General features: G+C 48.6%; 1 protein-coding gene across 9 annotated transcripts in view; it reads left to right on the forward strand.

The window, feature by feature from the left end:
- The window catches only part of LOC105499242 (proprotein convertase subtilisin/kexin type 6), a 188,565-nt gene that overhangs the window by 108,566 nt on the left and 52,225 nt on the right, over positions 1 to 27,774 (forward strand). For 2 of the 9 annotated variants that reach the window (XM_071100549.1, XM_011771751.2), the window contains exons 12-14: positions 10,983 to 11,171; positions 15,202 to 15,338; positions 24,073 to 24,179. In XM_071100549.1, coding sequence (XP_070956650.1) covers positions 10,983 to 11,171; positions 15,202 to 15,338; positions 24,073 to 24,179 — 433 coding nt within the window. The other 7 variants (XM_011771749.2, XM_011771750.2, XR_011626057.1 and 4 more) reach the window with 6 other exon arrangements.

The raw sequence follows: 27,774 nt of genomic DNA on the forward strand, positions 1-27,774 counted from the left end.
TGTGGCTTTTATCTGGCCCTGTACAACCTTCTTCAGACTTAAGCACTGGGATTTTTTTAACAAGGCTTGAGCAGAAGGGCCTTGGCTTCATCTCTCTCCCATGAGCAGGGCACACCCAGAATTGCTCTTTGGAGTTTTTCTAAATCTGTTATGTTTGTTCATTGATTGATTGATTGATCGATTGAGACCGAGTTTTGCTCTTGTTGCCCAGGCCAGAGTACAGTGGCATGATCCTGGCTCATTGCAACCTCCGCCTCCTGGGTTCAAGCCATCCTCCCAGCCCCCTGAGTAGCTGGGATTACAGGCTCTCGCCACCACGCCCAGCTAATTTTTTTGTATTTTTAGGAGAGACAAGGTTTTACCATGTTGGCCAGGCTGGTCTGACCTCAGGTGATCCACCCACCTCAGCCTCCCAAAGTGCTGGGATTACAGACATGAGCCACCATGCCTGGCCAAAATTTTTATTTTTAAAAAAAATCAGCCATAAGGTAAATCAGAAAGCAAGAACCCTACCCCACTAGGAGAGGAAATCAGATTATTCCAATTCTGCCATCACAGCGGTTCTTTTAAGGAGAACGGTGTTTCTCTGGGCCTTGTATCTGATACAGAATGGAGTGCATTTTTCCCATAACTACTTGTTCCATTTGGAAAACGTGTGTTTGAAAAAGAAGTGATGCAATGATAAAGAATGGTATGTTGCTTTATCAGCAAATACAGATCACTCTCTAGATGCCTCTTCCTTGAATATGCTTCTACTCTTATAATACACTCTTTTGCCACAAATAGTTGAGGAAAATGTTTCTGGTGGAAGGCTTGCATATGGTAGGAATGCAGAGAGTATGTGTTGGCTGAGCAGCTGGATGAACAGCCACAGAGGGATCTTTTGAAAAATTACCTTTTTCTCCCATGGCTAATTGCACACGGACGGCTGAGGGATCACTCCAGGCCCCAACAGTCAGCCGGCCACCCGACAAGCCTCAGTCTTGACTTCTTAAGGCATCAATTTCTCTGAGGAGCCTTAGACTGTCAAATTTGAAAAAAGGGGGAGAGTCTCTGAGATAAAGGAGGTTGTGCCTTCTCTGTCTTTGTTTGTTGGAAAATGCCTGCGGCCTGGACCCTCAAAGGCTAGGTGAGGGAGGTGGGCTCCTGGGTCTGGTTGCTGACCCGGGGGCTGCCCTCTGCCCCGGCGCCTCCGCCGGTGTCCCCGTCAGGGCGGCTCCTGAATGAAGCATTCTTCTCCTGCCAGAAATCGTTTTAAGATGGCAGAGTGGTGCCTAGGTGGCGAGTGGTTGTTTTTATTTTTATTTTATTTTGTTTTTTAAGTGAAAGCACACGGAGTCTAGACAGCACGGGTTGAGGGAACCCGCCGTAACATACAGTGTAACATTGTTCCTGTCCTTTGAGGAAAGTAAGGACCCTCCAAACTCCAAGAGAGGAGAAGAATCAGACTTCTGTTTCTAAAGAAAAGTCATCTTTACCTTTAGCAGTTTCAGACTCTTTCTGGAATATTCAGCCAGCCTACCGTCTCACACCGCTTGCTTATCAAACCACTTGCTTAAGTCCGTAACGTGGTTGTTGCAGAGGACATAAGGGTCTCCAGAGAGAGTGGCGTTACCAAGCAGAGTTTGATGCCTCACATCCACCGGTGGGTCTCCCCTCCTGGCAGGGAGCTCCAGCCAGCTCTGCCCCTGAACCTGCCTGCCTGCCTGCCTGTCGGGGTCATCTGCACCTGAGCTGCGAATATCCCCACGGCTATGCAAGTTTTCCCCATCAGGGTTCCCAGCTGCTAGGATCACGTGGCTGAAAATGAAAAGGAAGTGTTCCCACACAGCCGTTTTCCCATCTTCTTCTAACTGCCCCCTCTCCACGCACATTTCTGGGTCCAGCTGTCTACTCTCTTGGCCTCATTCTGGTTTCTTCCTCTCATGGTGGAATCCTAGGACTTTCTGAATGTCCTGAACCTGCCCTCAGCTGCTTCCCGTGGTGAAGAGCAGAACAAGAGGGAAGACAGAGAAGGGGTGTGTATGCCTCTTTATATACCCATGTCTTGTGCATCTGTGTGCACTGCGTGGGATATGGTGACTGTCTTTTCTCTTGAACAGGAGAGGATGCTACCCTGGTGTGACCAAAGGTCAGACAACTGTGTTCACTGGATGTTAAGTACAGGAGTCCTCTAGATGGGTCATATGTCCACACCTGCCAGGTTTATGGTAATGTCACCCATGGTCCTGAGGGAGAGGGGCTGGGGTGTTCACATGTCCACCCCTCTGGTCACGCACAGGGGCAGGAACGAATATCCCGGGCACCTCTCTCTACCCCCAGCCCTGGGCTGGGATGTGATCATGGTTCAGGGAGACTGTCCTCGTGGCAATGACTGACAGGAAGAGCCAAATGGGCCACCCCTTCTGCACATCCCTCCTGTGCACCCAGCCTGTGCTCCCAGACTAGCATCGCATCCAGTGCCCCCAGATGACTGCACAGAGCTCGTGCCTCATCAGCCATGGTGTCCCCCTGCTGAGCTGCTGTCTCCATCGCTGCCCCAGTGGCTGGCATCACAGCCCCTGCCTGCCCCTGAGTCATGCTCAGGCCCAAAGGCACAGAAAGGCCATCAGCACAGCACAGTGAGGGCTGCAGAGGAAGGAGCTGGGGCCATGATGCCAAACCCACCAGATGCAGTCCCTTCAGGAGGCAGCTCCGTCACTTAAAAAAAGGCCATCTATGGTGTGAAAAGGACTAGCCAAAAGGGGACCCCAAGCGATACTCTGGCATTTCTCATCTGGACATTGCACATTTGGGGACTGTGGGGTTTGAGCCTGTCTCTGTCTGGATCCACCTGAAAGATAAGAAGAAGTCCCTGGAAGGGTGGAGAAAATGAGGAGAGAGGGGACCTCAGGTAGGGCTGGGCCTGGGTGAGAATCAAGGAGCCAGGCCCCCTGCTCCGAGGCACCATGGGATTGTGCTTGGCAGTCTCTTTACTGCCTGGTGTTTACCCTCCCCTAGAACAATCTGAGCCCCAGAACCGAGGTAGTGATGTCTGAACCACCTCTGTAGGAGCCCACATGGGGTAGGGCCCATCATAGGCAGCTTTCAGGAAATGCTAAATCTACATGCAGAGGCAAGAGGAAATCACTTGAACTGAATGACAGCTACTGTTAGCAAAAGCTAGTGTCCTCCAGGATAGCACTGGATGAAAGTGCAAGCTGTGCCTGGGCCTCTGTTGTGATCATCAAACTCGTAGACCAGAGGCATGTGACCTACTCCTGGGCACAAATGGTTTCCGTCTGTTTAGAACCTTTGTCAATTAAACAAAGGTACATAGGATCAGTACATAGGATCATGACCAGTGGCATCTGCCTGTGCAAAATGATTTTAAAATCTGTGTGTATTAAATAGAGGGATAAAGTTGATATTTTTATAGCTTTTCTTTCAATGAAAAAGAAAATTAAGCTTAGTATTATTCCAACGAATAAAATAGAGGCCCAAATATTAAATATTCTATTTAACTCTTGATTTTTCTAGCCAGTACTTCTGTCACTGCTTTGAAAATCCAGGCACCTGGGAAACAATTTGTGATATGCATGACTCCCACCTCCATGCTGGGAAGACCACAACAACAGGGTCTTTTAAGCCAACACAAAGCAATAAGAACTTACCTGCACATCTTTAGTTTTTGCTGGTTTAGAAGGTTACTGTCCAGACAGAGCTTACAGTTTAGTTTGGCCTGTCTTTTAAAGAACTCTCACACACTCACACCCACACAAGACACTTCAGACCCGAAAGCCAATGCATTGCTTTGACTATCAAGGATTATCTGTAAAGCAGATAATCTTTTTATAGATGTTCAGGAATTAACTCTGGATTATCCACATATTACCTACTTTTCTGGAATTTCGTTAAACTAGACTGCATATGGTGGTCATTTTAAAACAACTCTATTTATAAAGACATATGGCTGTGGATGAGAGATAATGGATTGTGATTATAAAGGCACTTACTGTGTGCCAGGCATTGCTCTAAGCACTTTACATAAAAATCCCCAATAAACATACGAGGTTATAGTGCTATCTTTATCCCCATTTTATAGAGGAAGAAATGGAGGCACAAAGGAGTTAGGAACTTAGGCCCAGAGTTGGGGTGCTGCAGGGTTGAACTGCTACCGCAGGCTGCTTGTCTCCAGAGTCCACCTTGCCCCTCTCAGTAGGAACTCAGGCAATACCGAGCCAAGTAGAGCAACCTGCCCACCCGTTAGAAGACCTCACCTCCTTGACTTCTGTGCCAGGAGCTAGCTGGGCATACCACCTGCAGGGATGATAAAGTACCCTGACCCTGGCTGCCTAGAGGTTCCTCCAGCCTTGGCCAGGTGCCAGTGCCTAAGAGCACAGCTGCTGGTGGCTCAACTGCGGCAGGTCAGCTAGGCAAGCAGGTGAGGCCAGGAGCCCAGCGGTCTGATGGAGTGCCTGTGTGGATCAGACACAGGTCAGCCCAGCTCCCTGCTGTACTCAAGCACACAGCCTGATTTGACATCTTTTTAGGAAGCCAAAAGCCCTTCCCTTCTTTGAGTTGTCTCAGAACTATGCAGATTTCTGCCACTCTCACATCCCCTCCTCACCTTACCCAGCCTCTCCCTCCAGGGCATTTGACCTCTGTGCATACCTGAGTACCACAGGAGGCCCTTACTTCTGGTTTCTCCTCTTGGGCCATTGTTATATACAGCATGCCTGGGTATCCTCAGAAAACCTGTGGTGCTGTGCAGTCCTGCCCTGGGGGTAACCATACTGGGCCCACAACATTTTTCCTGCCTCTGGTACCCCTTGTAGCTGCGAGCAAACTTAACCAGCTGGCTGTGTTCCTGCAGCCCTTGCCCTTCCTGGCTTAGTTTTGAAGCAAACTTGTTTCCCCCAGATTGTAAAGGTTACTTAGTTCTAAAATTAGGATTTGAATTTGAATACAGTTGATTCTCCCTATTCATAGTACTGTTCTACAAAGTCACCACGAACACTGAATTAGCAAATACTGAAGCATTGTTCCTAGGAGAGATACAGGGTTAAGTTCCTGTGAGCCTCTGGTCACATTTTTGCCAGCCTATCAATACAGACCCTGTTTTATGTGTATGTGTTTAAAGGCAGCTTATTTAACATAGATTATTTATTCATTAACTTTAGACTCACAGATGACAGCACTAGCCCTCATTGCTGGAACAAAGCTTGTCTTACACATATGTTTTCTCCTTAAGGCACATCTCAGCTTTCTCATGCTTAGTGATACTAGACAGTGCTTCAGCACTGCACTTGGGGCCATTTCAAACAGTGAATTCACCAACAGAAAAGCACAGAGCTAGGCATGGTGGTTTGCACCTGTAGTCCCAGCTACTTGGGAGGCTGAGGTGGGAGGATCACTTGAGCCCAGGAGTTCAAGGCTCTAGTGAGCTAGGATTGCACCACTGTACTCCAGCTTGGGTGACAGAGTGAGACCCTGTCTCTAAAAAACAAAAAACAGCACCAAACTGTGAAAAATGTGGCACTAAATACACTGTGAAACAGACACTTGTTTTTATTTGAGATGGAGTCTTACTCCGTTACCCAGGCTGGAATACAGTGGCGTGATCTCGGCTCACTGCAACCTCCGCCTCCCAGGTTCAAGCAATGGTCTTGCCTCATCCTCCTGAGTAGCTGGGATGATAGGCACATGCCACCACACCTGGCTAATTTTGTATTTTTAGTAGAGATGGGCTTTCGCCATGTTGGCCAGGCTGGTCTCAAACTCCTGACCTCCAGTGATCTGCCCACCTCAGCCTCTCAAAGTTCTGGGATTACAGCCGTGAGCCACCACACCTGGCTGGAAATGGACACTTGTTTACGGTATGAGAGCTGCACCAACAGGCAATGTTGCCTTGTTTGACCTCAGCTGGGAGTGTGCTTGTTGAGGGTAAGACTCATATCTTACCACTCTGCACACATCTGATACACGTGACACCAAAGTGCCACAAGTGTTGGTTTGGGGGATACAAATAAATGTTAGCCACTAGGTGAATATGCAAATACAGCATCTGTGAGTAATGAGGATTGACTGTATATTTTATTGTCTTTTTTACTCCCCTTCAGGTTGAATTGTAGACTGTTAGAATTGGAAGGCATCTTTAAAGCCAGCTAATTCAGTCCCCTCATTTAATATAGAAGAAAAAGTATGCTATAAATTTAAGCATTACATATTAAAGCACCTTATGGCCCAATTAATTGTGGACAGCATTGTGTAAGTTAATGTACTGGATTAGCTTTTTTTTTTTTTAGTTAAATTTTATTTCTCGCCTAAGTGATGTGCTATGGTTTGATCATCAAACGTAATTTTGGCCAGGCGCAGTGACTCACGCCTGTAATCCCAGCACTTTGGGAGGCCGAGACCAGTGGATCTTCTAAGGTCAGGAGTTCGAGACCAGCCTGGCCAACATGGGGAAACCCTGTCTCTATTAAAAATAAAAAAATACAAAAATTGGCCAGGCATGGTGGCGCGGGCCTGTAATCCCAGCTACTCAGGAGTCTGAGGCAGGAGAATTGCTTGAATCCAGGAGGCAGAGGTTACAGTGAGCCGAGGTCGCCCCACTGCACTCCAGCCTGGGGACAGAGTGAGACTCCATCTCAAAAAAAAAAAAAAAGTAATTTCATCTGAGGAAAATTCTCAGGCTGAACCCATATGAATAAGGAAGCCCATAGATAGAATGAAGCAGCTTACCTCAGAGCCTAAAGGCCATCTTGTTGAAAGCATGCATCCTGGAACACAGGTCTGAGAAGTGACTTAGAAGCCTCTTGCCACCCTCACAAAGGCACTCTGTGCCCTCCGACAGACCTGCTGGCTTTCCTGTTGCTTTATTTAGCAAGTCTGTCCCAATTAACTCTTGCCGCTCCACTCACTCCCATTAGCAAGTCTGTGAAAGGGTTTCCTGGGTGACCTTCTGCTGTAATGGGCCTCAGTTCTTTAGCCTCTCCTCCCCAAGCCAGGTGCCAGCGCAGCAGCTGGAAGGATGCTGCCAACTCCTGATTCTGGAGGGTCTCTCAACATGGCCCTAGAACAGTCATGGGCCCAGTGAGGAACAAAACAAGTGCTTTGTGCAAGGATCCAGGTTGGCCCAGCTGGAGGCGGAGGGTTTCAGCCCCTGTCCCGCCTTCCTGTTTCCCCTGGCACTCGGTTCCTTGAAAATATTTATTTTTGCTCCTAGATAGTATTATGCATTGGAAAAAAAATAGGAAGAGACCAACATATCTGTGGTCTGGAGTTCCTAGGAAGCCAGCAGGATGGCTACTGTTGGTAGGCCTTCACCTCCTCAGGAGAAGGGAGCGGTTGGAGAGCACTGAGGATGAATGGAGATCATCTAAAGTACCAGAGTAATTAACATTGAAATGTGGCTCCATAGCACGTGGCATCGGCTGTCATTAGAGATCTTTTCCAAGTCTGGCCATCTCCCTGGCTTCAATAACGCTCGGTCTCCAGGCAGGTCTTGCAGGATCATTTAACTCTTTGGAATCCTTTAGGGTCCTAGGAAGATGGCTTTATGTACATAGACCACAATTTCAGAAGTTAATAGCAGAAGACACTTTTCAGTTATTTTGGGAACTTTAAGATCTTTCTAAATCAATTTTCATCATTAAAGTACAATGTAGCTGTATTCATGTGACACTGATCATCTCTGCACATTGTTTAACTTAAAAAATAAATTACTTGGCAGTCGACTTGCATTTTCAGTGTTACCTTAGAAATAACTGTAGGGTGGAGAACCACTTCTGTTTTTTTCATTGACTGATCTACTTTCTGTCTTGCAGTTAATTTTTTAAAGTGATGACTTTTGATAGGTGGCTTCCTTATTTTCTTCCTGGAGTTTCTGTCTGAAATACAGAAAATTTTGAGCACAATGATCATGAAACATTTTGAAGCCTCCTCTTTTATTTCTCTTTCTAATAAAAGCACTCTAATTTGGGATGTTAGGTTAATGGTTTCAATAGCAACCACAGAAATAAAATGTGTCAGGAGCTAACTGTATGTCAGGAAGGTGGCAGCATGCCCTCCTGTAGTAGCTGTCCTGGGCTTCCGCGCTGCCCCAGAACTTACAGGAATTAGGAGTCCTGGTGGCCTGTTACTGAGCAATTTAGCAGTTAAGGGATTTCACATAAAAACTAATTGTTACAGTTAGCCTTGTTCCAGGAGGCCGCTCAGCTTCTAGCCCCCAGGTGAAGGTAAGGGCTTGGCTTTGAAAACCAAACCAAGTGAGGCCATTAACTCCTGTAGGAGCTGGGTGCTCCCGCCCCCAGCCAGCCTCCCTGCAGGCAGCAGCAGCAGCAGCAGCAGCAGCAGCAGCAGCAGGGCTGGCGAAGGATCACACCCAACCCAGCCTTCTTTACACAGTGGCTGGAGTCCCTTAGCAGGAATAAAAAAGTTAGACGCAAGAGACTTTCATATTCTGAGATGATTTACTCTGTGGGTGGGGCTCAGGGTGGCAGGGGCAGGTGAGGGGTGGGGCTTGGTTGTCTTTTACTTTTACCCTGCTCCTGTTCTCTCATCCCTGTGCCTTATCAATGGGATTAAAGTTTCTTCACAAGGATTCCAGGTCTATTTCTAGAGCAGATTGATCACTTCCCCTGCCATTGAGCAATTGGTTGGAGTGTGGGGACAGTGTCTTCAACTTGGTTAAGGCTTTTGTTTCTGTTTCCCCTTGATCTTGCTATTCAGCACTGGAAAAGTGTTGAAGTGTGAGAGTGTAGGGTTATTCCTGGTTCTTGGGGTTGACTGGGAGCTACATTTGGAAGCCCCAGGGGAGCACTGAGTAAGTCTGCTGGCCTAGGTGTTTCTTCCACACCTTGCTTCTCCCCAACACACCCACATTGCATTCTTAGTGTGGGGTGAAGGGGGGACACTCACCTGGAGATACACATGGGCCCTGCGGGGCCTGGAACTCTCCAGAGCCTTCTGTTGTGTTCTGCATCTACCGCAGTGGGGGCTGCTGACCAGTAAACACCAGCAGTAAAACTTGGGAGAAGGCAATGAAGGAAGTCAGCATCTCTAAATCAATTTATGGTGCATGCAAAGCATGTTTTCAAATATTTACAGAGTCTCCGAGGGAATTACATCACTGTTTATAACTGTTTTGATTGCTTTTTATGACTCAGGCCCAGTAGAGCCAGGCAATGTAATTCCTGAGAGGCTCTGAGCAGAATGCCTTGTGCCTCCCGGGAGGAGAGTCCAGGCATAATGGGAAAAGCACTCCCCATAATAAGCTGAGCGCCAGTCGTGTGGTAGGGAATTATTAATGTGCTGCTGGGTGGCGGTTGGTCTGCACCAAAGAATGCCGTATTTCTTCAGCTGCACATCAGTGGGGTGGGTGGGGGCTCAAGTTCAAGGAGGCGTGAACCCTAGTGGCCTGGAATCAGCAGGATGGTCCAGCCTGGACATAGGAGCAGCCTTGGGGTACAGATTTTGTGTCTGCTTGGTCTGGGGAGTATGTCAGAAAATTCTAGTAGAAAGGAGTCTTGAATGATTGAGGCTTTGTTTTTATCCTCAGATTCCATCCCATATGGTAAAGCTGCCCTGAGTTTGTAAAGGGAACCATCATCCATTTCCATTACAGGACAGGAAAGCGAGAGGACCCTGACTTTCTGCAGGAGAGTTGGGAGCACACGAGCTTGGCACCCTCGACCTGCATGAGAGGACAGACTCCAAGCTGTGTGCTTGACTGTGGGTCCACACGAGCTTCCATTGGAGGCAGCAAGGCAACGAGGCAGCGAAGCCTTGAGGCGGACGCGTGGGCTCTGGGGCCCCAACTCCCAGATCCTCCCCCAATTAGCTGCACCTTGGGTGTAGTCCTTAATTCCCTCCGGATTAAGTGGGTTAATCCTTGGAAGTTCTCAGGCCGGTGCCTTATGCTCAGTGCACAGTCAGCTTGGGAAATGTTTGCTGGTTGCTGTTATTTAGCATTGTGACTTCCATTTTCAATGCTAGTCTTTGAAACAAAGTAGTGGGATTTTTTTTTTAAATTTTTGTTTGTTAAGACATTTAATTATTTTTATATATTTAGGGGGTCCAAGGACAGGTTTCTTATATGTACATATTGCAATGTGGTGAGGTCTGGCCTTTTAGCGTACCTGTCACCATAGAGGTCGTACTAGGGCAACTGAGAAATGAGCTAGCCAAATGCCACCAAGGAGAAGCTGCCTTCTGGTCACCAAAGGGGGTCCATCCTTGGGGACATTCACCCAAGTCTGCCCAAGAACCCATGATTTATTTTATTTTATTTTATTTTATTTTTTTTTGTTTTGTTTTTGAGATGGTGTCTTGCTCTGTCTCCCAGGCTGGAGTGCAGTGGTGCGATCTAGGCTTACTGCAACCTCTGCCTCCTGAGTTCAAGCGATTCTCCTGTCTTAGCCTCCCAAGTAGCTGGGATTACAGACGCCTGCCACCATACCCAGCTAATTTTTGTATTTTTAGTAGAGACAGGGTTTCACCATATTCTGGTCTCGAACTCCTGACCTTGTGATCTCTCCTCCCCCTCACCCGACTTTGTATGAGACAGAGTAATTGACTCAGCAGCAATGCAAGGCAGACAGGGCCATTGTCCAGAGGAATGGGGCCTGTGCCGTGCACCCCACCGCACTGCCCAGCAGCCTAGTCTCTCCGCAGTAGGCAAGCTGGAGTGGTGGCAGCAGGCATTATCTTGGCCTCCCAAAGTGCTGGGATCACAGGCGTGAGCCACCGTGCCCAGCCGAACCCATCTTTTAAATTTCTTTGAGCAAATTCCAGAGGCATAAATGTCTTCAGGACAGGTGATAAAATTCACAGCGGAGCATCCGTGTGAGGCATTCAAAGGCTGCTGCGGCTCCCTGGGGCCCCCAGGGCCCTGAGGCTGCAGTGGGAACGGGGTGGACAGGCGCTGGAGCCCCTGGCTGTGTGAGTGAGACTTCGTGATTTTGGTGCCAAGTGCTCAGCCCTCTCTCCTCCCCCAGGAGCATCCCCTTAGTGCAGGTGCTGCGGACTACGGCCCTGACCAGTGCCTGCGCGGAGCACTCGGACCAGCGCGTGGTCTACTTGGAGCACGTGGTGGTTCGCATCTCCATCTCGCACCCACGCCGAGGAGACCTCCAGATCTACCTGATTTCTCCCTCGGGAACCAAGTCTCAACTTTTGGCAAAGAGGTAAGGCGAGGCAGGTGTGGGGATGGGGGCTGGGGCTTCCCGAGATTTACGCTGCACAAGAGCTTCTGTCCAGTCTTGGACCCACAGTGTCTCTGCAAGGCCCTCTGGCATGTGGGGGCTCCCGCTGGTTCTGCTGGCAGCTTCCTTTCTCTTGGAGACCCTCGCATGTAGGCCCCACAAACCTTAAAAGTTGCTCCCTGAAACCTTGCCTTCCAAAAGGTCCTGCAAAACTTTCCTTTTCAGAAAAAAGTGACAAAAGAGTTGTTGTTTCGTTTTGTTTTGTTGTTTAGTGGAGGGATTTGTGGAATTCTGGCTATGCCTTCATTGCTTAGAAGTGCATTGAAGGTCATTTTTATCCTATTCAATTGGCCTTTGAATCGAGCGTGTGTAGCACAGGGAGCATTGTTTATCCCCCTGCCAGCTCTCCCACCCAGTTGTGGGCTGCCCCGCAGAACCTGCACTGGCAGGGGCCTGTCCCAGGAAGATAGACAGGCTCGGATGGTGTGCAGGGAAGGTGCCCCCAAGCTGCTGTCTGCCAACTTCTCTTGCACTCAGGGGCTAGAAATTCCAAAGCTTTGTACATGGGTTTTGGGAGGCTATGGAGTCATTTCTTTAGCAAACTTAGAAACAAGGGAAAACACATTGATGCAAATATATGATTTACAGGTAATTAGAATGTAGGTGTTTATAGGAACTTAGAGGGGCCAGGGTATTGTGGTACCTTTCTGTCTCTTTCTAGCTAAGAGGGAGAGAGAGAAAAGAGATTTCATGGATGAATCAGCATTTCCAGCTTCTCTCAAAAACCAGAACTGGCACTGTGCCCACATCACCTGCAGGAAGCCCCCCAAGACCAGGCCTGCTCTGTCTACTGGGGTGTGGTCCCCATCCCGACTTGCCCACTCTGGGCCCACTTGACTCCTTTGGTGACCTGCCTGAGGCTGTGGCCCTTGTGTGGGCTATAGGGAACTGTAGAGATTCAGAAACGGGGGCTAGCGAAGGCTCTCAGATGGGACCAGGCAGAAGTTGGGGGTTGCCCTTTGCTTAACCCTTCACCTCCCCCAACACTTTGTATGAGACAGAGTGATTGACTCAGCAGCAATGCAAGACCGACAGGGCCATTGTCCAGAGGATTGGGGCCTGTGCTGTGCCCCCCACAGCACTGCCCAGGAGCCTGGTCTCTCTGCAGTAGGCAAGCTGGAATAGTAGCACCAGACGGTGGGCCTGGCACCCTCTTTGTCCTTGGTGCACTGGAATCAACCCTGAGGCAGACCCTGGCACCAAGCTCAGCCCATCCCACGTTCTACTTTCACAGCACAAGTGCCACAGGGGCATCTCTCCCTCCTGCAGGGAGGCCCAGCCGTGCTCTGCCTCTGCCTGTGGGAGGCCACGCGGGCATGAGCAGTTCAGGTGTCAGCAGGCAAGCTGCAGCTTGATGCTATGTTGCTCCCCGTGGTGTTTTTTATTTTACATTTTTAACTCTTAAAGATTTTAAAAGTCCTCATTTCTGGCATTTCTTGGAAAGTTGGAAGCTGTCTGACACCAGGCCCATGTTCCTTCGTGCGCTGGGCTGGGGCTGAGCAGGTGGGCGAGTGTGTGTCCATGTGCTCCTTGTTTTCCATGCTGGCAGCCCTGAGGCCAGCAACGGGCTCTCCATTCACTCCAGCTGCACACCTAGTGGCACCCAGGTTTGTGACCCCTGACTCAGAGGCAGAGCTGGGTGCAGGCCCAGGTGATGGCCCAGGTTGACGGAGAGCCTGTGGTGAGGCTTAGAGGCTGGGGCAGCAGGTAGCAGGCAGGCAGGTGGCAGTGACCCTGGAGAGTCAGCCCACACCCTGCTCTTCCATTCCTGGCTGGGCTCCCAGGAGCCAGTCACTTTGCCTCTCTTTATTCCTCACCTCTGAAAATGTCACTTCACTCATCTTTAAACATTAGGACTGTTACAAGACTTGAGTGTGATAATATAGATAAAAATGTTTGGTGTCATCCCTGGCGCAGGGGCCTGGCTGCCCTTCATGTCCTGCTTACGTCTGGCTGCCTGACCCACAAGAGCCTTCTGGTGCCCCAGCCTCCCCTCTCCCACTCCCCTAGGGCCCTGTTTCCTTCCCTGGGAGCCTTCCTCCTCCTGCTGCTGCCCAGTGTTGCGCCCTTGGGATAATAGAGCGCAGGTCCTGCCAGGCCTATTGGGAGCCACCCCTTGGCTGGGTAGTGCTGTCCTTGTGCCATCAAGTATTTTAAAAAACTACCCTAGCCCAGGAAGGGAGGCTCACACCTGTAATCCCAGTACTTTGAGGGGCCAAGGTGGGTGGATCACCTGAGGTCAGGAGTTAGAGACCAGCCTGGCCAACATGGCAAAACCTCTTCTCTACTAAAAATACAAAAATTAGCTGGGCGTGGTGGCAGGCACCTATGATCCCAGCTACTTGGGAGGCTGAGGCAAGAGAATCACTTGAACCCAGGAGGCGGAGGTTGCAGTGAGCCGAGGTCATGCCTCTGCACTCCAGCCTGGGTGACAGAGTCTGTCTCAAAAACAAAAAAACAAAAAAACTACCCTGAGGCTACTCTGGCTGTCTTCTGAGTCTTGGGACTTTGGTCTTTTTCCAAGGCAGATTTTGTGATTATATCAAGAATTTGTGTTTTTGGATCAATGACCTCCTATCCTAATGCACATCTTACTTAATTTGGCAGCTTTATCAGGTTGCCAGTTTCTTCACTAAGAAGCCATTGATGTGCCTCAGCACCTCAGCCCTTAAAAGACAGTTTGTCCTTGTTCTGTCCCCAGTGTGTTGGGTTCAGCTTGGCATTGAGTGTGAAAATCAGCCTTGACCGTTGCCATTTCTTAGAAGAAAGCACAGGATGCTTCCACCTCACTCTTCTCCATTGCAAAGTATGTTGCCTAGATAAACATTTTCCTACCCTGAGTGTTCAGAGAACCCCCAGATTGGAAATTGAGTCTTACATTGTTCAAAACTTACGTATTTCAATTTCTGATGAACAATAAAGATCCCTATGTAAAAAAAAAATGTTTATTCCAAAATCGAAATAGAAAATTAGACTATGAAGAAACAATAAGAGGAAAAACCCTAGAATTGATTCCAATGCGGAAAGAGTCGCTTCTGAGGATGGCACTGGGTGCAGGAAGAGATTGGATGTTGATTCGTTGCTTCCTGTTTCTGCTTGAACCAAGTGTGAGGCAGAGGCAGAAGGCCCAGGGGCTCAAGGGTACAGTTGGGAAAGGCCTTCAAGGTGGGAAGGGCAAAGGGAGGCTCATCGGGACCTGCAAGGAGGGTACTGCTGGGGGTGTGGGAGCCGTCTCCTCCTGGCTCTCCACAGGTCCCTCCCATTCCTGCTGAAAAGCAACCAACCCTGTCATCGTCATCTCCCCCAAATGCCCCTGTTGAGACTGGATCAGCCCTGGAGGTGAAGGGACAGAACTTTCCCCACAGGCTTGAGTAGCTGCTCCTCTTTCCTTATTTGTGTCTCCCAGAGAACAGTGCACACAGCTGGCTCGAAGTCAAACGTGGAAGTTTCGTTCTTCCACAAACAAGCACTTTAAAAAGGTGTCCTTAGTGAGCACTCTCTGGGCTTCAGTGAAGGTACCCCGGGGGTAGGGGGGTGCCCCTGTCTGCTTTTGTGCATCCAGGCACTGGAGTTATGGGCTCTGTAAGATTGTTCCTGGGTGGGAAGGAATGAACCACCTTCTGCAGGAAAATGTCGGGATTGGGGGCATTTGTTGGTAAGCTTGTAAACATCTTTCACTGGGTTATGTGAAACCTGTCTGCCTGCCTACCTCTCAGAATGTTAGGGAGGTTCAAGGAGGTGATGGAGGAGATAGTCTGTGTCAGACCTTAAAGACAGTCACATTTCACTGTGCCCTTTGCCCTTGGGTTGGCTGGGGCCAGACCCCTGCTGCCCTGGGGGTATGGTCCAGCCAGATTATACAGTCCCCCGAGAGCCCTCCTTGTGCCAGTCCCTCTGCCCAGCCACTCAGTACCAGCACCTTCATTTTCTGACACTGCGTCTCCAATTGCAGATTGCTGGATCTTTCCAATGAAGGGTTTACAAACTGGGAATTCATGACTGTCCACTGTTGGGGAGAAAAGGCTGAAGGGCAGTGGACCTTGGAAATCCAAGACCTGCCATCCCAGGTCCGCAACCCGGAGAAGCAAGGTCAGTGGCTCTTGGGAATCTCATGACAGCTTTTGTATCTCAACCCTCTTATTACCTCTGGGCCTTATTTAACTACGGAGTCTCTGATAATTCTTTGTTTTGTTTTGTAAAGGTAGAATTCCCATAACAGAAAATTCACCATTTTAAATATTTTTAAGTGTGCAGTTCAGTGGCTTTTAGTACATTCACAATGTTGTGTAACCATCACCACTAATTCCAGAATGTTTTCATCCCCACAAAAAGAAACCCCATACCCATGAAGCAGCCGCTCCCCATTCCCTCCTCCCCTCCCAGCTCCTGGCGACCTCTAATCCACTTATGGCTTCTTTGGATTTGCCCCTCCTGGACATTTCATATAAATGAAATAATATAACACCTGGCCTTTTGTGTCTGGCTTCTTTCACTTAGCATGATGTTTTCAAGGTTTATCCATATTGTAGTATGCATCAGAACTTCATCACTTTTATGGCTGAACAATATTCCATTGTACACATTGATCACATTTTGTTTATTCATTCACCTGTGATGGACATTTGGCTTGTTGCTACCTTTTTGCTGTTACAAATAGTACTGCTATGAAGATTCAGGTACAGGTTTTTATGTGGACCTACGTTTTCGTTTCTTGTGGGTGTATACCTAAGATTGGAATTGTCAGGTCATATGGTAACTCTATGGTGAACATTTTGAGGAACAGCCAAACTGTCTTCCACATTGACTACACCCTTTTACATTCCTGCCAGCAATGTATGAGAGGTCCAGCTCCTTCATATTCTCATTAACACTTAATGTTCGCTGTTTTTTCATTATAACTGTTCTAGTAGATGTGAAGTGGTATCTGTGGTTCATCAATTGCATGATGGTGCACTTTGATGCACAAAAGTTTTTAATTCTGATGAAATTCAGTTTATTTTTTCTTCTGTTGCTTGTGCTCTTGGTGTCATACTTGAGAAACCATTGCCTAACCCAAGGTCACAGAGATTTACTCCTGTGTTTCCTTTTAGGAGTTTTATAGCTCTTATGTGTAGGTCTTTGATCCATTTTGAATTATTTTTTGTATGTGGTGTGAAGTAGGGGTCCAGACTCATTCTTTTATACCCACTTGTTCCAGCACCACTTGTTGAAAAATACATTCTTTACCCGTTGGGTGATCTTGAGACTCCTGTTGCAAATCAACTGACCACAGAAGAGAGGTTCGTTTCCGCACTCTCGATTCTGTTCCATTGGTCTATATATCTATCCTGGAGTCAGTACCACATTGTTTTGTTCACGGTAGCTTTGTAGTAAGTTTTGAAATCAGAAAGTGCAAGTCCTCCAACTTGGTGGTTCTTTTGGCTATTTTGAGTCCCATGTAATTCTGTATGAATTTTAAGATAAGCTTGTACATTTCTTTTTTAAAGGGTAGTTGGATTTTGGTAGAGATTGGATCTGTAGATCATTTTGGGGAATATTTCCACATTAACAATATTAAGTTTTCCAGTCCATAAACATGGGATAGTTTTCTGTTTATTTAGCTCTCTTTAATTTTGTTTAGCGGTGGTTTTTATAGTGTTCAGTATGTAAGTCTTTCACCAATCCTTGGTGAAAGTTGTTCCTAAGTATTTTATTATTTTTATGCTATTGTAAATGGAATAGTTTTCTTAATTTTGCTTTTGGATTGTTTATTTCTCTGGTAATTATTGTACCCTTTTTAATCCCTTTGACTTAATGATCAATCATTTATTTAACCAATCTTTATTAAGTACCAGACTCTGATCTAGGTAATGGGGTTATAACCATGAAAGAAAACTGGAATAATCAGCACACCTTTTTTTTTAGTTATCCACAGAGGTCTATAAACACCTGTCTTTGTTCTCTGGGTTGAATGCATAGTAACATTTACAGAATATGCTGGAATCTTGCTTTTCTATGGGCGAGTTTCCTCAAGGTTTGCTTTCACTGTTCTGTCATTCCTTGTGCCCTTTTCTATGAAGATGCAGTCTGCTTCTTGGTCACCCTACACCTTAGGAGTGCATGAGAACCTTCCCCTGCCCTGGTTCTTTTCCAGTTCTTCATAAAACACAGTTTTAGGAGAAAAGAAGAGCATTGACTTGCCTTACACAGAAAATTGACTAAGTCCTCAAGTCATCTACAGGGATCTCCTACCTCCCCCAATTGTATTCTTTCTGGTTTTAAAATAGTAAATAACTATTTTAAGAAAGTGTTGACTGGGCAAGGTGGCTCACGCCTGTAATCCCAACACTTTGGGAGGCCAAGGAGGGTAGATCATGAGGTCAGGAGATCGAGACCATCCTGGCTAACATGGTGAAACCCTGTCTCTACTAAAAATACTAACAAAAACTTATCCAGACGTGGTGGCAGGTGCCTGTAATCCTAGCTCTTAGGGAGGCTGAGGCAGGAGAATGGCATGAACCTGGGAAGCGGAGTTTACAGTGAGCTGATATCGTGCCATTCTACTCCAGCCTGGGCGACAGAGCAAGACTCCGTCTCAAAAAAAAAAAAAAAAAAGAAAGAAAGAAAGTGTTATAACAAATCCTAAAAATACAACACTGTAAAATTTTAAATGACCTGAAATTTACACATTTTAAAAGTGGAATCTCCTAAATTCTTCCTTTTAAAAGCCCCAAAGTATATTGGCCTAGTATTAAAAGTCAAGGTTGACTCCTCATGCCAGCTGCATCCTCAAGCATTCACTGCTTCGTGGGCACAAGGCGGAGTTTTCATGCCAGCCTGCATGGCCTGCTTGCCTGGGAGGCTGGTGCTGTATGCAGGAGAGCACATAGAGGCTGGGGCTACAGCTCTTGTGTCCTCATAGCATAGCCCTGGGAACTGGGCACACCATTTCACCACCCCAGACCCGTGATCTTTACTCTGTATCATGAGCAGAATACAATGAGCCCTACCCATGTCCTGGGGCAGCTTCAAGGGGACAGTCAATCCCCCATGGAACTGTGCCACTGCAGGCAGCCTTTCTCATGCATATCGTGCGTTCTTCTCTTTCCCCTTCCTGTTAGGCCAACATGCATGCACTGAAGCCTCTCCCCTGAGTCTACATCCCCTCCAGCCACCACCCACTTCTCTGCTCCCCTTTATGGCAAAGCTGGCAGAACAAGCTGCCTGCTATGGCCGTCACTGGCTCACTCCCAGCCAACTCCCATCCACTGCACAAAAAACTGGGGTTTGTCAGGGTCCCCCGCCGTTTCCACACTGCCCAAGCCTATGGTCCCATCTCTGTCCTCCCCAGGTTGTTAAAGCCAGGGTCTATAGTTCTAACAAACTAAGCATCCTCTCTGGGGACCACAGGGTGCAGTGGTTAAGACGGTGGGCTCAGGAGCCCTTCTACCTGGGGGTAGATGCTGGCTCTAACTCTTACAAATACCTGTGACCTTGGCAAGTCACTTAGCCTCTCTAGACCTTGGTCGTCTTATCTAGAAAATGGGGATAGTACGCAAGTTACAGGGTTGCGGTGGGATGAAATCAAGTAAGCCAGGCTGGGTACTGAGAGCAGGGCCCGGCACACAGCGACATTGGCAGCTCACCCCCACTGGAAGCGCCCCCTTGCATAGCTGCAGTGATGCCACACCTGGTGGGCCCTCTCCACCTCACAGGCTGCTCCTTGTGCATCTCCTTGGCTGATCCCTCTCGCGCACACCCCTGCTCCTGGGCCCTCTGCTCTTTGTTCCCATCCAGGGATTTCATCCATCCCTGTGACACTGAGCACCTTGTACCTGCTGGTGGTGCCCAAAGCTGCCTCTCCCTGCCCTCATGCACCCAGACCTGCTCTGCAGCAGCCTCCTGCTTCTGGGCATAGGTCTAACTGGCTCTGAGCTTGTGCACCTTAGACAGCACTCCCAAACTGCCTCTTTCCTGCTTTCCACATTAATGTAAATAGCTTCACCTTGCACTCCATTGCTTGGCCAAATCCCAGGAGTGAACCTTTAATTCTTCTTTGTCTCCTTCACCATCTGCCTCCAGAATATATCTCAGTCTGCCCACTGTCTCATTCCAGTCCCCTATCATCTCTTACCTCCTCATTCCACTGGCCTCCCTGCCTCGACCCCTACTAGCTAGAGCCGCTCTCCACCCAGTACCCAATGATCCTTTTAAAATATGATTCAGATAATGATGCACCCCTGGTAACTTTCATGACCTCCCACAGCTCTTAGAGCAAAACCCAAATATCTTAGCCTGACTTGCACATCCTGCTAGCCCTTTTCCACCATGAATCATTTCCTATGCCTCATCACTGACCTCCCTTCTGTTCCCCTAGTATGCCTGGTCTTACCTCCACAGGGCCTTTGCACATGCTGCTCCCTCCTTGGGGACAGCTGTCCCTAGGGCTTCCCGTGGCTGCAGCTCAGAACTGGCCTCATGAAGAGGTCTTCTCTGAATGCCTGTGGTGGACGTCCTACCCACTCTCTCACCTCATACTTCTACAGAAACATAAAGGCAGGGGATGAGAATGGGGAGGAATAAAAATTTGCTGAGATTTTCATTCTACATTTAGTGGGAGGGGTGATGGATTATGTCTTACTCTTAGCACTGATAGAGACATATAAACTCAAATATCTTCTTATAGTAGAGAGATAACTAAGATTTAAAACAAGATGCCAACTTTCCAGATCACTAGAGGGAAATAAGAGTGAAGAGAAATTGATCAATATGCCAAAAAAGAAAGAAAAAGGAACTATAGGCAAATTTGAATAGGAATACAGAAGTCTTAAATAAAACATTAGGAAGTGGAATTCATCAGTTTATTCAAAGAATAATACTCCCCTCCAAGAACACAGCCTTCACTTGACAGATACTTATTGAGCATTTACCAAGTTCTAAGCACTGGGGGTGCACCGGTGAACAAAACAGATGCTAAGCTTATATTCTAGAAGGCAGAGGAAGCCACAAAACAAGATTACCAGGCAAGAAGATGTTGTCCATTAGATGATGAGAAGCTCTAAGGAGAAAAATGAAGAAGGGAAGGATGACAAGGGCATTTCAGGGTGTCCCAGGAAGGCCTCAGGGAAGGGACATTTGAGTAAAGCTCAAAGAAGATGAGGGGGTGAGCTCTGCAGACATCTGGGAAAAGGGCATTCCAAGCAAAGGGTTCACACCCGGGCAGGAGTGTGCCTGGTATGTTCCAGGCACAACAGAGAGGCCCCCAAGGCTGCAGGGGGCAGCAGGAAGAGGGGCAGAATAGGACAGGGCCAGGCATTGAGAGTATGGGGACCAGATCGCACTGGGCTTTGTCAGCCCTCACAGGGCCTTGGTTGGAAGCCACTGAGGGATTTTAGGCAGAGGAGAGAGGTGATCTGAACTTCTGTGTTAATAGGCTAACAGCTGGTCAGAGTAGATGGAAGTGAGGATGGGAGAGGAACAAAAGCGGGGAAGCCAGTTAGAAGGTCATTGCAATATCAGGTGAAGGTGACTCTGACAGGGCAGCATCAGTGGAGTCTATGAAGCAGTCAGATCCTAAAAGCAGGGTCGAGAGATTTGTAGATGGATCAGATGTGGGCTGTGAGAGGAGAGAAGGGGGCATGAATGACTCCAGAGTTTTTGTCCTGTACAGTAGAAGAATGGAGTCCCAGTTTCCTAGATCTGGAACATTTCAGGGGGAGAAGATGCTGGAGAGAAGATCAGGAGCTTGGATTTAGGTGGGTTAAATTAAAGATACTTGCACAAGTCCAGGCGAAGATATGTATCTGGAGGTCAGAGGGAAGACTGGGCTAGAAATACATATTAGGTGTATTAAGTATCGTCAGCTTTTCAAGCTGTATGGGCAATGGAGGGTCTGTTTATATAACAATGATTAACACTTGGAGCCTATTGCGTGCAGGTGCTGAGCAAGCTTTAGGCTTGCAGTGGTGCACAGCACGGAACCACATGCCCTGCACACCTGTGTGCCTGCCACACTGCTTCCTGCCCAGCTAGATGCTACCATATCAGCTCCCTGCTTGCTGCCTGCATGGCACTCAGCAGCTCCAGCCTCAGCCTTAGCACTAATGGGCTTGCCATCTGCAGCCTTCCTTCCTTCCGGTCCTGCTGTGCTCCGAGAGCCTCCTGCTGCATGGTGTATGATAGATACACAATAGGTGTTGGCGGATTAATTAGTCCAGTTGTAACCCTCTGTAACCACCACATGACCAGATGCTCTGTGTACTACAGAGGACACAGGATTAGTGGATACATGAATACTTCCTGGGGATGGCCCCAAATTAAGTCTTGACACAGGCTGATCTCCACCCCTCAGCATGGGTAGAAACTGGATCTTTGCTTTCAGAAGGTTGAGACAGGTGCAGAATAAACACCTTGTGGCACCTTCCAGCTCTGATCTTCTGTGACCTACTGGAATTTGGGGGGCGGGGACACATTCTCCAGTGTCATCACAGAGAGTGTGCACATTCCTGCGGGGCATCTGGGGTCACTTCATTCCGCGCAAGTTTTCCCCTGTAGAGAGCTGCCACTCCTGAACGTGGTCTTTGCCAGAAACAGCAAGTGCAGGCATGCATCCTGCCACGGCTGACGCACGGCAAGCCCTCCCTGCTGTGTGTGGGGAGGACGGGCTTCTTGCTGTCACCCACAGGCTCCGTGCATCCTCCCCAAGCACAGTGGGAGTTAGCCTGGGAGCCTGGATCCCACCAGCATCTCTCCACGGTGGAAATCCATGTGGCCCTCGCATGGGACACTGCAGTTGCAACTGAGTCTCCCCCACCTTCCCTGCTCACTTCATTCCAGGGCAAGCCTCTGAGCGTGTTGTTCAGCGTGGCGGCCGGATCCTTCCAGGGTGAGGGAAAGGAGTGATGGAGTGAGACCAAAAGGGGTCAGAGGGGCTCAAACAAAGACCAAGCGGCCCTCTCCAGGTTAGTGTATGGACCCAGTGCTTTTGAGGTTGATCCAGGATAAGCCCTCTTCAGCCTCCAAATGAATGGTGCCTCTTCTGGCTGTTCCTGAAATGTCAAAATGGGAAGGTCTGCATATCCTAACAGACACATCTCAGATGCATTTTGCAGAGGTTCTGCCATGTGTCAGATGCTATGCCAGTGCTCAGGGGCACAGAGAGGCCCCAAGACACAGTCCCTGCCCCTGAGGAGCCCACAGGCTGGTTGGGAACATTTTGGATTTCAGGAACCAATAGTACCATGCACAAGGGCCCAAGGGCCACCAGTGACCCGGAAGAGTGCCCGAAGTTCAGCGGAGCAAACAGGGATTTCCGGCTGAAAGAAACAAGGAAGGGCTTGTGAAGAAGGGTCTGCCTGAGGCCAAATTCTCAGGAGTTCCCCAGTGCCACTTTGTTTTTTTATCTTAGTAGCACAGAAAATACAGGCCATTAGGAGATGGAGACCACCCCAAGGGTACTGCTGTCCTTTTTGTTTTATAGAATGAAGTGCCAGGCAGTGCCCACATATGACCTGCCTCACTCCGCCTACCCCCAGGGGTGAGACTTCTCAGTGCTGACCTTGCTTCCCAGGCCCTGGGAGGGACCACAGAGGGGCTCAGCTGCGACCAGCCAGGCTTCCCCACCCAATCCGCAGGGCGAGTGCGGGGATGTCAGGCTGAGACATAGTCCTCAGTGATGACCTGTCCTAACTCCCCTCCCTCCAGGGGCAGATCTGGGCCTTTGCATGAGTGCAGAGCAGAGGTGGGAGCTTCCTGGCCAGGCCGACATGAGCAAAGGGCCGGCTGCCTCTGGGAGGGTGCTCTGGTGCCCACAGAGGGCGTGAGTGTGGATGGGGGTCTTCAGTGGACAGGGCATTGAGGTGTGGAAGAGAGTCTGAGAACATCTGTATGAACCACCAGAGAGTCAGGAAGCACCCGCTAGGAGGAAGGGTGAAAGGATGCAGTAAGAACAGAGAACCATGTCTACCCATAGCTCACCAAGGCACTGGTTATGCTGTGCCCATAGACCCGGGTCCCAACGTAGGCATTGTTCACAGTAAGACCAACCCCCAGAGCATGCCTGCAAGGCCACGCCAGGTGGGCAGGGCAGCCGCTGGAAGGGGCTTCTCATCAGTGCATGGGTGGAGAGGGGAGCCCGGCCCTGCCTGCACACTATGACGCTATTGTGTACACAGGGAGGCAGGACCAGCCCCAGCGCTGAATGTTCAGGTTAACCTGTTAATGCCTGTTGGGGACCTCAGCTTGGGAAGGTGACAGAGGTGACCTCGGTTGCCCTCTAGCTCCAGGATTCAGAGCTCTAGAGGCCAGGAAAATGCAGGGCTGGTCAGCATTAGTGGAGTCAGCTGCCTGTCGGCCTCGTCAATGCCGAGGTATGAATTGATCCCAAGTGGGCGCTATCTTCCACTCCCTGGTTGTCTGGTGAGGGTGGCCTGTGAGTGCACAGTCACCACCAGCCTCAGTGCCAGGCACAGTGCAGCACACACACAGGCATAGACCAGAAAAGCAGGCAGTCCTCACTTCTCTACAAGCATTCCAAGAACCTGTGCTTGGGGCAGGGTGCTTCGTTTCTGTGGTGTTCATTTCAATCTCCTTCAAATCTCTGCAAGTTAATTGCTTTTAAAAAAAAGTGAAAAGAAAAAAAAAAACTGCTCCAATGGTGTGCTGTGTAAAAGTGCTTTAAAGTCTGTGCTAAGACCCAGGGTTTATGAAGTAATTAAGTGATCTGACTGATATGCTAACTCGAATAATACTCACCTCCTGTCAGATTGAACGTGGCTTATGTAATTAGTTTTAAAACCATTTTTAAAAGTTGAGTAGCAGATTAGTCATCCATTTTCCTCTTCAGTTCCTAGGCCAAGGATCTGGGTCCTCCCAGGATCACTCTCTTCCAGGAGGCAATTTAGGAATGGAATCAAGTGCGAATCCTGCTTTGCAGTCCTACAGCGTTTGCAGGTATTAACGGCTCGCCATGCATTCCTGCATCCAGCACACCTTTATTTATTTATTTATTTATTTGTTTGTTTGTTTGTTTGTTTTGAGACAATCTCACTCTGTTGCCCAGGTTGGAGTGCAGTGGTGCAATCTCGGCTCACTGCAATCTCTGCCTCCCAGGTTTAAGTGATTCTTCTGCCTCACCCTCCTGAGTAGCTGGGATTACAGGCATCTGCCACCATACCTGGCTAAATTTTTTTTTTTTTTTGTATGTTTAGTAGAGACAGGGTTTTGCCATGTTGGCCAGGCTGGTCTTGAACTCCTAACCTCAGGTGACCTGCCCATCTCGGCCTCCCAAAGTGCTGCGATTACAGGGGTGAGCCACCGTGCCCAGCCCAGCACACCTTTATTGAACTCTACTTAGCTCCAGATTTGGGAACACTAGGACCTTGCCCATGCAGTGCACAGTGTGAGTGTGGAAGAGGGGGCGGCTTCCACTGTGGGTGAGCCCGCCACTCCAGCCGTTACGTAGAGAGCCTGCAAGGCTGAGAGACAGGGAGCTGGCGACAGTGCAGGCAGAGCAAGGGTGATAGCCTGTCCTGCAGCACATCTTTTGGAGAAGTTTGGCTGCATTTTAGAGAGTTGCCATCCAAAATACCCAAGATTTTAAGTTTGGACCCAGAATGCAGAAAGTGTCCATTCTCTGAGAAACGTGTACGCTTCATTCTCCCACGTCAGACATCGGACAGGCCTGGGGTTGGATCCTCCTGCCTCCACTTTTCCTGTCTCTCTGGCCTCTGCACTGGGTCTTCTCTCCTGTAAGACAGGGTTGAGCAGAAGTGAGACCCAGACCAAGTAACTGAAGAGAGGAGCCTCCCCAGCCCACCCTTCTTACTCAGAGCCTACATTGGTGGTTGCACCTGAACCACAAGGCAGAGCCTGTGCACCTGCCAAGGTCAGGCCAGCCTCCCCACTCAGGGCCACATCCTGCTCAGCACCCTCAGGCACAGGAAGGTCCCTGCACCTCCTCATGACCTGGGGATCCCATGGGCATGCCTGATGCATGTGAAGTGCTCTGCAGGAATCGACCTGGGCTTCGTCAGCCCTAAGGGGCATCTGCATGGTGTGTCTCACTTACCTTCTCTGCACACCTGCCCCATGCCAGGTCTGCTGGGTAAGCATGGGGGTGAGGGACGCTTCCTTGTTCTTCACCTCTTCCACCCCAAGAGCCCAGCTCAGTGCCCTGCAGGCAGGTCGACCATGGATATGACTCTCTGTATAGGGCCCAAACTTTACTGACTTGGCCTGGCCCTTGCTTTGTAACCAAGAGCATATCTAAGGTGCTGGGACACCTCCCACGGTCTTCCCCTGCCAGGGAGAATTGTGAGGCATCAATGTCTAAATGGAAAAAATAATCAAGCATGCTCTCCAATCTTCTCTCTATAATTGACACCATGTATCTCATTTCATGGTTCCAAAGGGTTTTACATACTTGGTATTCACACAGTAATAAATAGACTGTCTGAGACAATTGATGGCACTTTTAAAAATCCTGTGTCACTCTTGAACTCTGAGAATTCACTTTCTCCCTGATTAAAATTTCTTTCTTCTCTAATCTTTCATCTGTTTCCAAAAGAGCAGCAACCCACATGTGCTGTGTTTCTCCAGATTATTTCAACAGCATTATTTCCAGATTCCCACCAATCTAGGAAAGAAGTCCAATTTATCAAAAGAAAAAGAGAGGAATAGGATGATGATTAGCACCTACGTGTTCTCCAACAGGCACTGGGTGCTATTTTATCTCATTGTTACAAATCAGTATAGAATCAGGGGTCTTAGAGTTAGATGATAATAAGGAATTAAAGTTTCGGGAACAGTTAATTTTGCTAGTGATGCATATCATGGTATTTACAAGTGAAGATATTACTGCAATGCCTAAGGTTTGTGCTTTAAACTATTCCAGAGGGTGGGGGTGGGGAGTGGGAGAGTAGGGAGGGGGTGGAGAAAACAAGATTGAGAAAGGGTTGGGGATTCTTGGGACTGTGTGATGGGGCATGGGGACTCATTGTGCTCTTTTCTCCATTTTACGTTTATTTGAGAATCGCCATGATGCAAAGTGTTTTTAAAAGCACATGTATGGGAAACATTTCTTCCGAAGAGGTCAGAATGCAAGACTATCTAAGAGATTTAGATGGCACAATTAAATATAACAATGTAAAGATTTCACTGCTTTACAGCAAATACACTTTGGTTCTTCACTTGTGAGGAGTAAATGCTCACTGTGCCGTGGGACACGTAGTTTCTTTTATGTTTGACTGCAGGTGCTCTAGACAGTTCCTGGACGTGTGTATGGGAGTGTGTGCTTGGGTGTATATATGTGTATATATGTGTGTATGTGTGGGGGAGAGCACTGTGTATAAGTATGTATGTGTGTATGTGGGTTTGTATATATATGTGTGTTCATGTGCATGTCTATGTGGATATGTATGTGTGTATATGTGGGCATTAAGTATATGTGTATATGTGTGCATGTATCTTTGTGTGTGTGCACATGGATATGTGGGTATGTGTATGTGTGTGGTGCATATTTGCTTGTGCTTGTTTTTCAAGACCCAGTGTAGCACAAGGTTGAGCTCTAGAGCCGCCTGTCTCACAGATCCATCTTCCACCACTGGTCATTGCAGACCTGGGCAGGCCATTTCCATGCTCTGATCCTCCAACCCATCCTCTGCCCAGGGACGGCAGGAAGATTAAACGAAACAGTGCCCGAGAAGTGCTGAGCCTTGCCAGGATGAATATGATTCTCTTTTTGTGAGTGTTTAGATTCTCCTTTTGTGGAAGAGGAAGCTGAGTCCAAGCTCCTCCACCCAGAGCCTGACTGAGCTCACCTGGCTGGAAGGGACAGAACCTGGCATGAGGGCCGTCTTCTAAGCTCAGGGCCACCCTCACTTCAACCCAACCTGGTGAGGTCTCCAGGCCCCGCCAAGGCAGTGCAGGCAGCCCGTAGTTGATCTGATCTCTTTAGCCCTGTGGCCAGTAGTTTTCATGTGTCTGGCTTTAAGATATTTCTGGTTGGATTTTTTTGTTTAAAGTGTTGTGATTAGAAGATAAAAAGTAAATTAAATGTTAAAAGCTGGGAGCCTCTGCTGGGTGCCAGCTAGGGTCAGGGGTGTTGAGGAATGTTGCTCCTGAGAGGCCGCCTCACTTGGCTGAAATCCAAGAGAGCAACAGGGCTTCTGAGAACTTGCTTTAACCAGCTCACAAGAACAGGGGTCCCCATCCCACCTACTGGTCCATGGTCCAGGGCCTGTTAGGAACTGGACTGCACAGCAGGAGGTGAGCGGCCAGCAAGCGCTTCATGTGTATTTATGGCTGCTCCCTGTCACTCCCATTACTGCCTGAACTCTATCTCCTGTCAGATCGGCAGAGGCACTAGATTCTCACAGGAGTGCAAACCCCATTGTGAACTGCACATGCGAGGGATCTAGGTTGCACACTCCTTATGAGAATCTAATATCTGATGATCTGTCACTGTCTCCCATCACCCCCAGATGGGACCATCTAGTTGCAGGGAAACAAGCTCGGGGCTCCCACTGATTCTGTATTATGATGACTT

This window comes from Macaca nemestrina, chromosome 7 (assembly GCF_043159975.1).
Source record: "Macaca nemestrina isolate mMacNem1 chromosome 7, mMacNem.hap1, whole genome shotgun sequence".
Taxonomy (NCBI): domain Eukaryota; kingdom Metazoa; phylum Chordata; class Mammalia; order Primates; family Cercopithecidae; genus Macaca; species Macaca nemestrina.